Here is a 15,156-nt window from a genome sequence, read left to right on the forward strand (position 1 = left end):
TGGCGGCTACCGATCCTGCGAGTGTCCAATTATGCCTTTTTCCAGGCCGCCTCCCGAGCCGTCAACAGCGCCTGTATTAAGTTTCAGAAGTCCCAAGTATGGGACATAGCTTCAGGACGAAGCGCGGGCACCCATCGGGAGGAATGAGATCGGGTCTAACAGGCGCGCTCCGGCGCAGCGTTCAACGGAGCAGGGCCGCTTGCGGGAGGACTCGGCCGGCCCTGTGCACGCCGGGCAGCCCCCCGTGGGCCAGCGGACAGCTCCGGCGCACACGACGGGGTCGCGGCGTCGAGCCCTTACCTCTCTGGTGGCGACGGGGTCCGAGTGACGGCTCCGGCACGCCGAGCGCGCAGCCCCCAATCAGCTGGGCTAGGCGGTCCACGAGGCGAGCGCCGATCTTGGCGATGCTTTTTTTTCCCTCCGGGATCGCAGCATCCCCAAAGCCGCGGACTCGGTTAATGGTGCAGCACTTCGGGGTCCCCCGAACGGCCCCCTCACCCTGCCCCAGGGGGGGCTAGGAGCTTAGCGACAGGATAGTTGTGCGGGCTGAGCGACGGAGCTGCGGTTTATGCTGCCGCTCCGATCGCCATCTTGGTCACCTCATAAACCGGACCTTTGTTTATAAAGTCATCATCCAGTCCAAAATGGCATAGCACTCGGAAGAGGTACCACCACTCTATTCTGTCAAACGCCGTTTCCGCATCCAGGGATAGGGCGAGGGCTTCGTCAAGTAAGGCCCTGGCGGAACAGAGCGTATGAGCTAGGGTGTGTAGGTGATTCCTGGAGGAGCGGCCAGGCAAGAACCCCACATGAGTGTGGTGAACGAGGGACGGAATGACTTTCCGTAACCAAGAAGCCAGGACTCTGGCCAGGATTAGAATATCGCCGTTCAAAAGGGAGATTGGTCTGTAACTGCCACATAGTAAGGGGGTCCCTACCCTGTTTGGGGAGGACCACCACGGCCGCCCTGTTGGAGACAGGTCGCATCCTGGAAGGCTTCGTATAGGGAGTCCACCACATCTGCATCTGCCCATTTGTAGAATTCCGCTGGGAATCCATCCTCGCCCAGCGCTTTGTGGTATTAAAGGGGGTTATTCTAACTTTGGAGGATTGGTAATCCGTCCCAAAAGTGACGGTAAAGTGACGGATATACCACCAGCCGTATTACGAGTTCCATAGGATATAATGGACTCGTAATACGGATGGTGGTAAATCCGTCACTTTTCCGTCACTTTTGGGACGGATTAACACCTCCTCCAAAGTTAGAATAACCCCCAAAGTTTGGTAATGGCATGTGTGATTTCCTCCTTACTAATCTCGCCCTGTAGTAAGTCTCTGCCCTTCTCTGCACGTTTGGGCAGTCGGAGGTCAGCTAGGAATGCAGTCAGGCGTGCAGGGTCTTCGGTCGTTTCGGGATTGTAAAGAGCCTGGTGGAAGTCAACAAACATGCGGACAATATCCTGGAGGCGGGTGATAATGTCACTGTTAGCAGTTTGTATAACCGGGATGGCAAGTGCTGCTTCCTGTTGGTGCAGCTGCGCTGCCAGAAGGCGAGCTGCCTTCCCCCCATGTTCATAATGGTGCCCTCTCAGTCTCTGAAGAGCATATTCAACCTTCGACCTTCGAGGTATAAAGGGCGTTAAGGTCCATCTTGGCCCATTCCAGTTTTCGGTGATTGAGTGGAGAGGGATCTGTGGTGTTTATGCGCGTGTAGTTCAGTATCTGTGCTTCCAGGTCTATTTGTTGGGAACATTATCAGGAATTGGTGAGGGCTGCGGCTCTCATCAATTGCCCTTTCGCTGCTGCCCATAGCATTCTACAGGAGGAAACAGAACCCTTATTATCTGCAAGAGATGTGGGACCGTAGTTGGGTTTTGCCATGGGGGGTGTGTTAGCAGGAAACTTCAGTCACCACTGTTTGCGTCCTGTGGAGGTAAGCCCCAGGTCCAAAGTGAGGAGGACTGGAGAGTGATCTGAGAGTGCAGCCGCTAGGAGACGGGAGTCACAGAGTAGCGCCACTGTCCTATGGGATGTCAAGAAGTAATCAATCCTGGACTGGGAGCCTTGAACCGTTGAAATGAAGGAATATTCCCTGTCCCGTGGGTGGGCTAGGTGCCATGGATCAATTAAGAGGCCCTTATTCTTTAAGTCAAAGATATAATGGTGAAAATGGGGCAGCAGGTACCCCCTGACATGGATTTTTGCCCTTACACTGAGAAAAGAGATAACTCTCCTAGCACTGGAAATCAGGTAGGAAGTCACATCAAAAGAGGACTCTATGAAATCCTGACAGTTTGGTGGCTTTGTAGGTGGCAGTTTACTCTGGAGAAGCATACTCAGTGCTCAGACTGTTTCTTGCTAAAATTAAACAAGGTTTAATAAAACCATATACTCTTAACTAATAAATGATCAAGGGCCTCATCTACAGCACTATGGTCCTGGTTTACAGTTTGGCTGATGGTGTCACTCCGTCACAAACCTGACAGATAACCTAACCACTGTATTACAATTCCATTATATCCTATGGAAATCATAAGACCGCAGACGGAATATCCGTCACATTTGTGATGGAGTAACTTGTCTGCCAAATTCTAAATCGGGCCCTAAATTTGCTTAAAGCATAATAATCATAATTTGAGCATTTAATTAAAATAGTAATGCTAATAATAGCATTGCATTCATGACTCAATGCCTCAAGCAACAATTTAGCTGCAGAAGTTATGCCCTTAATAGAATTTTCAGGTCATTTCAAACAGGATCTTGCAAGAAAAGATGTTAAAGCACAGTTTTCTGACTCTATGTAGATTTGTAACTTATGATCATGAAAAAAGCCTACTTAGAAAGTAGAAACAACATTTGTGATGGACTTCCTTTGAGGTTATGAAAGCTAAACCCGCCTGGTATGATGTGGCAGTAGTCTGTGTAAGTTCGTAATCTTGCAGACCTGTATGATGGACCCATTGGACATGAAATTGTTACACTGATACTTAAGTGTGTTTTTATGAAGCAGATCTTTCCACGCCCAGTCAGATAAGGTAATTTGAGTGCTTTGCTCAATTTAAAAAAACAATAATGACGATTAATGAGGTAGCCCAGCTACACATGAGTCTGATCTACAGTTTGATAACTTCAGTGGGTGTTCTACTTCTGACAGATTTTTCACGCATGCAATCTGTCACATCCATAGAAATAATAACCAACAGGGATTAAATCAAGCCTTTATAGATTAGGGAGTTGGTGATCTATGAATGGTGTACGTCTACTGCTAAACGCAGACAATGGCCATCATACCTGTAATTAAAACCTTGCTGAACACTACTCATGCAAATTCAATGAAAACTTTTAATTTATTATTGCAGATTATTCCTAAATATTTATAATTTTGTAATTGTCAGTAGCTTTACTTGGTCTATGTACCAGCAGTTGTATTGCCCATTAATTTGTCAAATGCTGTGTCTTTACTCTTGTAATTAGGTACGCTGGTGTACCCTATTTCATCATTGACCAACCTCTGTAAGCATCTAAATGTATGATCTCATAATGGCAAGTTATGTCATCAACATTACAGTGCTCTCATCGTATGTGCTCCCATTATAGGTGGAAATGCTTTAGCTGATGTTTGTGCAGCTTCTAGATAACTCATGCATATGTTTAAAAGCGTTGGTGCCAGTTACTGTTCTTTGTGTTATCAAAGGAATATTAGTAGCTCCAGCTAATGTAGTTAAAATGAACATCTGAATCCGGGTATTAATGATGATGGAAAGTCCAATTCCGAAGGTTTGTGCCAGAGCAGCATTTGATCCAGATGACCAGATGCCTTGGAGAAGTCAACAGATGCCGAATGCAGTAAAGCAGTACCTGAGGCCAGCACATGGCTCACCATGAACATTAACTGTGAATTCTTGACATTACCTGATGAAAACTTTTCCGTAAGGATCGGAAACTTCTAGAGCTATCTTCATAAGTTAAAAAACAAACTTTATCAAACACCTTTGTCTCAAAAGAACATTTTAGTGAGTAAATCATTAATTGATTATTAATAGATTGGAACAAGCAGGTGCATCCTGCCCCATCTCCAGTATTTGATGGCCTTTAACATTGAGAATAACCATGGAACACTCATTTCTGCTCACATGAGTTTAGAATGTTTTGTATATATTTTGCTGTACAATACTAATGGTATAGCATCTGGGCATGTGACATTACATCATTAGCAGCTCTTAATGGAAGCAATCAGTTAACTCTGGTTCAACAGGAGCTAAAGGGAAACTAAAATACATTTAGGTCTGCATACCAGCACCTAATAGGTTTGCAGTACAGTCAGCCCATGTAAAATCAGTTGCCCTCGCCTTGTTTTTTAGATTTAATATATGTGTTAACAAGTGTTTTTGAGTTTCACTAAATGCCATGCTTTCATAAATGAAAAGTATTTGCCTACTCAGTGGTTTGCTAATGCATTTTAGCTGGATAGAGGCTGGTTGTCATACAATGTCTACTGAACGTTAAAATTAGTATTAGTGCACTTTCATGATGGGATCATATCCGCTCCCAACTTCATTTCACAAATAAGAGTTTTCACTTTGCAGTAGCTACTGTATGCCACTAATTAAATATACAGTTTAGTTATGGAAATATGAGATGTTGACTATGGCTTAACCGGTAAGGGAAGGTGTCAATGCCTGAGATTCTATCTAATGATACTGGGCTATGATTTAAAAAAAAAAGTCCACCTTTTGATAAAACCATAGAATCGGGGCTTTGAAGTCGCCACTCAGTGTATGAAATAAATTAATCTTACCTGGTGAAAATATATGTTCACTGTAATAGTATTTTCTACTGTGTTGCACTAGCCATCAAATTATTCTAACAGCTTATATGTGGTATGCAGTGGACAGTGTTTTCTTTATTCACAGTTCCTAATAAACCAAGGCAAATTCCTAATTCTTTGCTCAGCAGTCCATGGTTATTAGGTATCACAAGGCCAATAAATATTTCAAAACTAGGCAGACAAAACTAATCAACAGTCCATATCTTCCTGAAAGACCAGTATGGCATAGTAATTACCTAGGTTAAAACGCAAAATGTCAAGACACTTAAGCTGTTATTACAGTCAGGTAGCATTTCCTCCTTCATCATGGGGTCTTCCCAAAAGTAATAAGCTGAGCATACAATGTGTAGACTAGTTGCAGGCAGTATAGAGAGACTCTACCAATCTCTTAAATAAATTCCAGATGAAAGTAATGTTAGCCTCAAAAAAGTCATTCATGCTCAAGAGACTGTTACTTCAACTGAAATTCCCATCAGGATAGCACCTTTCATACACATTAATTCATGAAATGGATTTAGAGGTGAAGTACAAGAAAATGTTTTAACATATTTAAGGGTAGATTTAACTAAGTGCACAAGTTGTTTTATACTTCAGAGGCTGATGATATGAGTGGAGAATAATTCTGCAGTATAAGATAACAATATTCTAGCATATTTTGTTTTCATTATTTGGGGCATCACTTCATTTTGAGATATTAATTTGGAGAGATCGTAAACTAAATTGTCACACGTATAACTCTGTGATTTAGCAAGAGTTTATGCTGCATATTAGTATCAATGTTATGAATCACATGTCCAGCAAAATAATAGCTAAATCATCAGTCATTTAAGGAAATGTGCCAATGCAATCTATTTCCCCTTTATTTGCAGCATCTGGAGACCAAACAGCGCACATCTGGCGGTTTATGGTGCAATTGCCGACTCCTCAGCCAGCTGCAGACACCAGCGTAAGCTGTAAAGGCATACCAATTGACAGAAAAAAATGTTTCAGAGTTATAAAGTAAAACATAATCAGCACAGTAGATGTATAAACAAACATTTAGAAATATTAATACAAAAATAATTTTGTTATGTATTAAAGTAAACCCTGGAGCGAGCACATCTTTTAATTAATCACACTTGTAGTTGATTGGATGAACTATAAACCTTGTGAATTGTTTATTTTACCAACCCAACTAAACTGTAGTTACCATGAGTCTTTCTACAGCTAGAACTCTCTTAGAATGTTAAAGCGCAACCTTTACCATGCTTTGCACACTATTTAAACACATGGTTTTCTCACTCCTATGCCTTCCTTGTGGACTCCTGTCCATCTCCCATGAAAGTGGTGCCCTCTATCTTTTCACTTTTTTTTTATTTTAATTTTATTTTATTTATTGGATTATTCAGAAGTAGCAACATGTACAACAAAACAGCCCAATATATAGAAACACAAAATGATGCAATTCAAGTCTCTTGCAGTATACAGCTCCGGCACCAATGCTACAACTCTCCAAAAACAAACTGAAAGATTCTTCACAAAAAACGCCTATAATAGCATTAGCATTAATATCAAGTAACATGAGCCTGCAAGAGACAAAAGACCAGCATAAAAACTGTTCGCAGTCAGTGGGCAAAAAGGCCGTACACAGCCAACAGAACAAGAAAAACAATAGTCAAAGAGAGAGAGCAGGGGGAGAGCACAGACTTCCATTAACTCAAAGCAATCATGGGGCAGAAGAAAAAAAGCTGGAGGATGAAGCAGCCCTGCGCGCGGCTATAAATAATCGCAGCATCAGCCACACTGAGAAGATTCCAAAAAGGAGCGCAATGGAGCCCAAATGTCCCGAGGCCGAGAGCCCTCAGGGACCAATTCCCAGAAAATCATTAGTTGCTCCTGGCAAAAAGCGGCATCTCACAACCACTCCGACCCGCAAGGAGACCTTCCACGTCCTCAGCACTTCACCACCCTGCGCTTAGCCAACAAAAGCAGCAGACCCACAAGTCTTCTATTAGCTGACGAAACAACATCTACCATTCCAAGGAGAGCCAACTTTGGTGAGAAGGGCAAAACCAAGCCAGTCATCTCCTCAATCATGTGCATGACCTCCACCCAGTAATTGTGAATGTCCCCACAATACCACGCAAGGTGCAAAAAATCTGCATCAGGGGCCTGGCATCTCTCGCAACAGGAATCCTCACGCAGCCCTATGGCATGCAGCCCCGAGGGGTGTAATACAAATGATGCAGAAATTTGAAATGAATGAGAGGCAGCCTATAATTAGGGGACAGCGCTCTCATATGCGAACAGCAGTTCTTCCACGCTTCCTCTGAGATGGACTCGCCAAGATCAGCCTCCCATTTAGCTTTAGCCGTCACAGCAACACCCCCTCCCCCCCCGGCCCATCAAACAGTTATAGAGCTTGGTAACGAGCCCGCGAGGAGACCCCGCTGTGCACACCACCTCCAGGACCCGACACACCAATGGATTCACAGGGAGACCAGAGAAGCGCGCACGTAACATTGTGTAGATCTGCAATACATACAGCCTATTCAATGAGCAATCATGCTCATCCCCAAGCGCAGCCTCCGGGGAGATCAGTCGCCCCTCCACAAACCAATCACCCAGGGCAGACAGCTGAGAGTCCTGCAAAAAGGCACACAGCCTTGCATCACAATACATCCTCTCATCCGCCACAGCCAGAACAGGTAACGAGGGAGCAAAAGGTTCACACGCGCCATCACTGCGCTGTAGAGTCAACCAGGCTATAGAAGTACAGGCCACAGTGTCAACATCACGCGGCCTAGATCGAGAGGGGTTCCCGATAATACGAGGCAGGCCTTCCGGCCACACCTTATCACTTTTTCAGGCTCCAAGTGCGGTAAGTAACGAACCGGGTGTAACCAGTAATACGCAAAATGAGCTTGCGCGCAATGATAGTAGAGTTCCAGGTCGGGCGGCCAGACCTCCCAGCTCAAATGGTAACGTCAGTTTCTCCCAGGAATTTCTAGGCTGTCCGCCCGCCCAGACCAACCATATCAAAGCTGAGCGTAAGCGTCTCAGAAAGCTCACAGTAAGAACAATAGGGATATTCCCAAACAGGTACAGAATTTAGGCAGCACTACCATCTTAGCAATGGCAATACGACCTATGAGGGACAGCGGCAACGAGTGCCACTCCTCGACCTTGTCTTCCATCCATGAAATAGCTCTACCATAATTGGCGGACCATAGTGTCTCCACAACACGACTCAACCACACCCCAAGGTAGCGCACCAGACCATCTGCCCACTCAATAGGATACCGGGAGGGGAATCTCCCCAACCCCTCAGAAAGGGGCAGTACTACCGACTTGGACCAGTTAATCACAATACCCGAAAAGGAACCGAAACGCACAATCTCATCAAGCAGGACATTGAGATTCAAGTGCGGGTCGCGCATATATAACGTGATGTCGTCTGCATACATGGAGATCAGTATGGATCGCTGCCGAATCGCAGACACGCCGCCAGCGGCTCCATCGCAATCGCAAAAAGCAGCGGAGACAAAGGGCATCCCTGAAGCGTCCCACAAGCCACTCTGAAGGGATCGGAGAGTCTGCCATTCAGTCTCAGCCGAGCCGTAGGCCCCGAATACAACAATCGGATCAATTGGACAAACCGCGCACTCAAAACCCACTCAAGCAAGCAGCGCAAACATATACTTCCATGCTAAAGAGTCGAAAGTTAGTGGCATCCAGGTACACCGTGACTGCATCATCTTCAGCATCAACCGAGCCTGCCACCGCAAAGTATGTACGCAGATCATGTGACGTAGAGCGGCCCGGTACAAATCCCGACTGATCAGGAAGCACCAGCTTCGGCAACAATGGCTGCAGGCGTGTGGCAATCATTTTAGCCTAAATTTTATTATCTATGTTAATCATTGAGAGCGGACGGTACGAATCGCAGCAACGGGGATCCTTACCAGGCTTAAGAATTGTAACAATCAAGGCTTCCCGAAGGGAGGGAGGGAGAACGCCAGTCTCCATAGCTTCCGCGTAAACCTCTAAAAGCTGAGGAACAAGAAGATCAGAATATTCTTTATAGAGCGCAGGAGTCAATCCATCCAAGCCAGGTGCCTTATCCCCGGGCAGATTACGGATCGCCGACTTCATCTCCTCCTCCCAAAAGGGGGCATCAAAATAAGAGCGATGAGCCTCATCAAACCAGAGTAAACTAATCTCCGAAAAATAAGCCTGCGCCGCCTCATCATCCAGCCCGGAAGGCTGAGTGTACAGAAAACCGCAAAGAATTTAGTAAACACTTGCATTACGCCCTCCGTCCCTACCACACGCTCACCCTCCAAGCTATCAATTTCAGTAATATAATTACTGGCCCAAGGCTTACGCAGCAGGTTTGCCAGTGTACGCCCGGCCCTCTCACCCTCCCGGTAGCGCCTTGCTCTGGCAAACTTCCCCAGGAAGCAGACATCACGCACTCCGAAGAGCCGCTAATGTAGCGCCAGACCAATCCGTCACCAGACGCCTCTCCAAATCAACGATCTGAACCTCCAGAGCTGCCAGCTCCCGCCTCTGCAACCGCAAAACACCGTGTTGTTTCGAGAGACACCCCCGCAGATAACCACCTTGAACGCCTCCCCCAGCGTTCCAGCCGAGCTCGTAGTGCCCCATGCGGCAGCCGCCACATATACGCACGTCCAGGCCCACCAGGCACTGCCAGCACCAGTTTAACCGGCGAGTGATCGGACAACGTGCAAGCCAAATGATCCACAGTCTGTGTTCAGAGCTCGACATCTCTCGTACCCAGCCAACGGTCAAGACCGGACCAACTATTGTGTACATAATTGACACAGGTGCCCTCCCTCTCAACCCCATGCTTCACCCTCCACAAATCTACCAGAACACCATCAGCCATCACAGTCGATAGAGCCCCGACAGCGGTGACATGCTGCACACTGCCCAGACCCTCGCGGTCTGCCGCTGAGTCCAAAACCACATTAAAATCCCTGCCCCAGATCACAGCACCACAACCCAGCGACTCAACCAAGCGCCACACTTCCCGAAAAAATTCAGGATCGTCAGTAGTAGGACCATACACCGAGACAAGTCTACAAGGTCTATCGAGCAGCATTCTACCCAGAAAGACATATCTACCATTCGGATCAATGATCGCTTTCTGGGTGCGCCAGTGCAGCCCCCTCTGAAGCAAAATCGCCACACCCCTCGCATAGCTTGAAAACACCGCCCCATGCGATTCTCCAACCCAGCCAGCCCTCAACCTATGGAGCATAACAGCCACCAAATGCATCTCCTGCAACATACATATGTCGATCTTTTGACGCTTAACATAAGCAGACATGAGCCGCACCTTTTGCCCATCATTCAAGCCACGCACATTCCAAGTGAGACAACAAACTAATGTAATCTCCCCCAACACCATCCATGCATCCAGACCAAAGCGATGCGCTCCCCCGCCTCCCCCCCCCAAACTCACTGCCAAAATTCAAGGCGAGAAAGAAAAGAAGAGGTAACAGCGAAAAAAAAAAGAATAAGAACAAACATAACACCACCCTCCTCCCACGCAGACCCACCCAACGGGTCAAAGCAAAAAACCCACCCACCCTGACCTCATAAACCCAACCTAGAACATAGAACATGAGATGAGGACACATCCAAGGGGCGAAAGTCAGGCCATCCATCCCAACGGAGTAGGGGAGGGAAAGGCGAGAGGGGCCTCATGTCAACTAAACTATGGAGTGGCTGATATAACATATATCACAATAATAATGGACCCCCAACTGTAATTTGTAAACAGCTCATCGCAATTAACATCGCAACCGTGTCAGTCAGTGTCACTCAAGTCAGCCCGCTCGGTGCCAGAAGCGCCGGAGGCCACGGCGGCAGACCTCCTGGGAATCGCCTTAGCAAACTTAGCCGCCAACTTCGGGTCGGTGAAGTAATGCATCTTGCCACCATGTTGAACTCTCAGTTTTGCAGGATAGATGAGTGAGAATCAGGCATCTGTCTGACTGAGCGCTCGTTTAATTGGCAGAAAGGCCCTGCGGGCAGCCTGCACCCCGGGGGTGTAATCCGGAAAAATCTGTAATTCAGTATTCTTGTAGACCACCGGGCGCCGCTCCCTGGCCAGCCGGAGGATAACATCCCTGTCACAGTAGTTCAACAGCCGTCAACAATGGGGCGCGGGGGAGTTCCAGGTGGAGGCCGAGGCCCCAAAGACCTGTGAGCCCTCTCCATCACCAACAGTCGGGATAGCTCCCCAGGGAATAGCTCTGACAGCATGCGCTCTACAAAATCCTCCATCCTGCCCATGTCCGTGGACTCCGCCAGTCCAACAATTCTAATGTTATTGCGCCTGGAACGCGCCTCCAAATCTTCATTCTTGTTGCATATGACCTCCAACATCGCTCCATACGCAACAATTGCTCTCGCTCACCCGACTGCTGATCCTCCAGCTCTGAAACGCAAGGCTCCAATCGATCGAACAGGGAGTCATGATCATCCACTCTGGCCTTTATTTTGTTCAATTGCACAGTCAGGTGGTCAAGCTTAGCGTCTATTCCAGCCAGGCTATTCTTAAGGTCCTGAAACATGGCCTTAACTGATGCGTCCGGGTCCCCCACCTCCACTGACACATCCCCGGACTGGGAAGCCGAAGGGCCCCCCTTCTTCTTACCAGCATCTCCAGGGGTGGAGTGTGACTGCGGATTAGCTGGCTGATCTCTGCTGCCGGGAGGCCCCTAATCGACTTGGAGGGGACAGGTGTGGCGCTCTGGTCGTCCGGAGTGCTGATACTCACCTGGCAGGCCTCGTTTCCTGGCTTCTCCGGTTGCTGGCTGCTGCTCTTTTGGTGGGGCCTTGGATTTGGCCCCATTGCTGGATTGCGTGTGAAAGGATTCCTTAGGTGGCGCCCTTGTAATTGAAGATATGGGCAAGGTGAGTTTTAGCACCCTGGACGACCAGAGCGCCACACTTGTCCCCTCCAAGTCGATTAGGGGCCTCCAGGCAGCAGAGACCAGCCAGCTAATCCGCAGTCACACTCCACCCCTGGAGCCCACCGGGGCGTCTGGAGTCCGCCAGGCAGCATGATCCCCGGTCACAGCACCTCACAGCCGAGCCACCAGGCTCACTTTAAATCTGCAGCACGCAGGGCAAGCCAGGGGCTGGCGTCCATCCCCTGCCCTCAGAAACGCCGCAGGAGCCCCCCGGCCCAAACCAGCCGGCGTTGGGGCTCCTCTCCGAGAACTGCCACGGGTGCACCCCAGGGCTACAATAGGCTCAGGCGGCCTCCCACAGGAAAAAACAATCCGCGTCAGCCACTCCTCACCTCGTCAGGTAGCAGGCAAGCCGCCAGTGCCGCCCACTCAATCAGCAACCACGGAGGAGGCCTCCAGCAGCCGACAAGCTGTCTCCATATCCTGAGAGGCACTCAATAGGGCCAGTCCGAGCACACCCCGTCGCCCGCCGCCGTCCAAACACAGGCGCCACAAGGCGCACAGTCATCCAGGCCCCCCAAGCAGAGGAACAGAGAGGCTGCGGTCCGAACCCGACCGCCGAGCAGTCCTCCAGGAAGGGGGCTCACCGCTCCCCCCAGCCCAGGAGTACAACGAGCCGCCTTGCTGTTCAGGCGGCACCCCCGTAGGGGAGAAGGCGGCCAAGGGGACGCGCGACCGCGCAACGCAGCCGTAATCCAGGCAGCTCCGACCATCCGGTCGGGCGGAGCAAAACGAACGCCAGGCGGCGCAGGGATCCCAAACTCAGGCCCCCTGGGAGCACGTCAATCCCGAGGGGGGCATCCATGAAGGGAATCTGAAAAAACAGCCGCTCTGAGAGGAGAAATGGAAGTAAAAGGCCCTAAGCCCAGCAGAGCCTCACACTTTGACAGGCATCTTGCTGGCAGGCCAGGCCACGCCCCTCCTCTATCTTTTCACTTTGCCATATTTCTTCATTTGATCGCTTCCATTATTCAAATTCACTTCATTACCTGTCTTCCCATCTATTACAAATTATTAATTTAATTCCCATACTCTTAAAATAAACACATTTCATCTGTTTTGCTAAATGTTCACTTTTTAAGGTTTTCAGCTGTTTAGGGACTGCTGCCGCTGTCCCTGTACCTCAGAAGAGCCACGATTGTGTTTACATTTCACCAGCCACATCAAGCACTCATTTTTGTGATGGAAGATTAACTTTCTTTTAAACAAAATTTCCATCCTTTGCATTCAGACCAAACGTTTTTCCAAAGAAGTATTTTCAATTGCCAATCAAATGCAGTTTCTTAGTAAATTCATTTAAGTTATTGTTAGAAATGTAAACCTCGATCAACTTTACATTTCTGAACAAAACCAGTGTATTTTGGTGAACAATCTTAAGGGGTATCAATATGTAGTACTTTACTCAATCCAAAATCAAGTTTGTAGCGACAAAAATAGATCATGTACGTAATTACATTCAAACATAAATCAGCCTTTCCCTAAACTTTTAGGGGCCGTGGATGCTCTTTTTCCAGTTAATGCATTGGTGTAATGTGTTCTCCACATTTAACATGATCCCTTTTAGAAATAATTCCTTCTTTTATTTCTTCCTTCACATGTTTGCAAAATCCTGCATGTTTTTATTCCCTGAATCTAGCAAAGAAATCTCTTTCTTCATAGTCTTATACTGATGTCACTTTCCCTTCTGTGGACACAAAAGTCTTTCCCTTCCTATGTTAACAGAAGTCTGTCTTCTGTTTTATTTGTATTTTTTATTTTTATTATAACATCTCAAATCCTGAGCAATACAAATCCCTGTTAGTCACGGTAAATCTGGGCTTGGGATATAAGAAATCTTTCCATGTTACAAGAAATTCCATTTACAGAAATGAATGAAATATCCTCCAAATATCAGAATATGTAAACCCATAACGAAAAGGAATGAGCTAGGTAAGCATTCTTGACTGATTTAACGATCTTGAATCCCACTTCAAAACATTATCATCATATGTCTGTCCTATTAACCATCATATATCCAATTTGATTGATTCTTGTCCACATAATCAGAAAGCCGGGGATATGTTTGAAACTACGTGTCATTCCCAAATTGCGTGAAAACCCAGTTAAAATACTCTTTGCTACAAAATACATATGCAATGCATTGTCTCCTCAATTTGATCCTTTCAACTCTTCCTCTCTCTCCATCAAAGCCAACTGAATCATTCCTGTTGAAACTCCTAACTTTGCCTATGAGATCATTACTGCTTGGGTTATTGGGTTATTTAATGAAATAAATGTGTGTTCTCTTCCAGGGGATCCTCATCAATAGTCATAAACACTGAATATTCCTGCCAGTGTGCGGGGATCCAGGAGCGTATACTATATATATGCCTACTTACATTGAGATTTCCTTTAAAACATTCTTGTCATACTCACATTTCTGTAACACAGAAAAAAGAGAAAGCATAGAGTGCAAAAAAAAAACACAGGTTTTATTAGAGCAGAATGACGGAAAACATCCAAGGCATTGCTAGCCAGTAGGCTGCATTAGAAGCAATAACAATGAAAAGACTGGCACCGTGCCTTTAGGACTTTCAGAACCTCCAATATCCCACCACTCCCCATCAGTGAGAGTGAAGTGACAGGGTCAGTTCATTTTTTCGGTGACATACAGAAGTCTAGACCACCAGCAACACTCTAGATGTGCTCACTCAAAATGTCTGTTTTTATAGCAAAGTGTTTAAGCATAGGATTGGCACAGTGCCATCCACGCCAAACTAGAAAGCGACAGTCATTTGCCATTTGTACTGCAAAATCTTTAAGCATAGGATTGGTCCAGTGCTATCCTAGCCGAGCTGTAAAATGTCAAAAGCCTTTCACTACTCCAGGCACAGTATTACAGCATTCAAGCCAACCATCCAAGCCAACCTGGAATGAGCAAAAGCAACTCCAGAGAGGTTTAACTTTGTCCAGACACAAGTGAGCACCTAAATATATGTATTTAGTATATGCTCTGGGTTCCCCGTACGTAGACTGAAATAATCAATGCTTATGACTTTGATGAGGATTCCCCTGGACGAGAACTAGGATTACAGCTAAGTAACGTATCCTTCCTCTTTTAGACCAGCTTATAAGCCTTTCTCTTTTTTCAATGGAAATTGGACTTTGTTATTCCCAGAGTAGGCATATTTGCACCCTGACAAATCTAAAAATTCTCCAGTAATGTATCCAGCATTTAGTGTTAATGTTATGCTCTGCTTCGTTTCTAAATATATACTTTATTAGTTTTTAAAAAAACAGTAGGAGGAAATAATAACAGTCATCAATCTATTTTCCGAATGTAGCAACTATGTATTG

General features: G+C 46.6%; 1 protein-coding gene across 2 annotated transcripts in view; it reads left to right on the plus strand.

The window, feature by feature from the left end:
• The window catches only part of WDR37 (WD repeat domain 37), a 645,791-nt gene that overhangs the window by 340,778 nt on the left and 289,857 nt on the right, over nt 1-15,156 (plus strand). For both annotated transcript variants that reach the window (XM_069211193.1, XM_069211194.1), the window contains exon 9: nt 5,698-5,774. In XM_069211193.1, coding sequence (XP_069067294.1) covers nt 5,698-5,774 — 77 coding nt within the window. The remainder of the gene's footprint in view (nt 1-5,697; nt 5,775-15,156) is intronic.

The sequence above is a fragment of the Pleurodeles waltl genome, chromosome 10 (assembly GCF_031143425.1).
Source record: "Pleurodeles waltl isolate 20211129_DDA chromosome 10, aPleWal1.hap1.20221129, whole genome shotgun sequence".
In the NCBI taxonomy this organism is placed as follows: Eukaryota; Metazoa; Chordata; class Amphibia; order Caudata; family Salamandridae; genus Pleurodeles; species Pleurodeles waltl.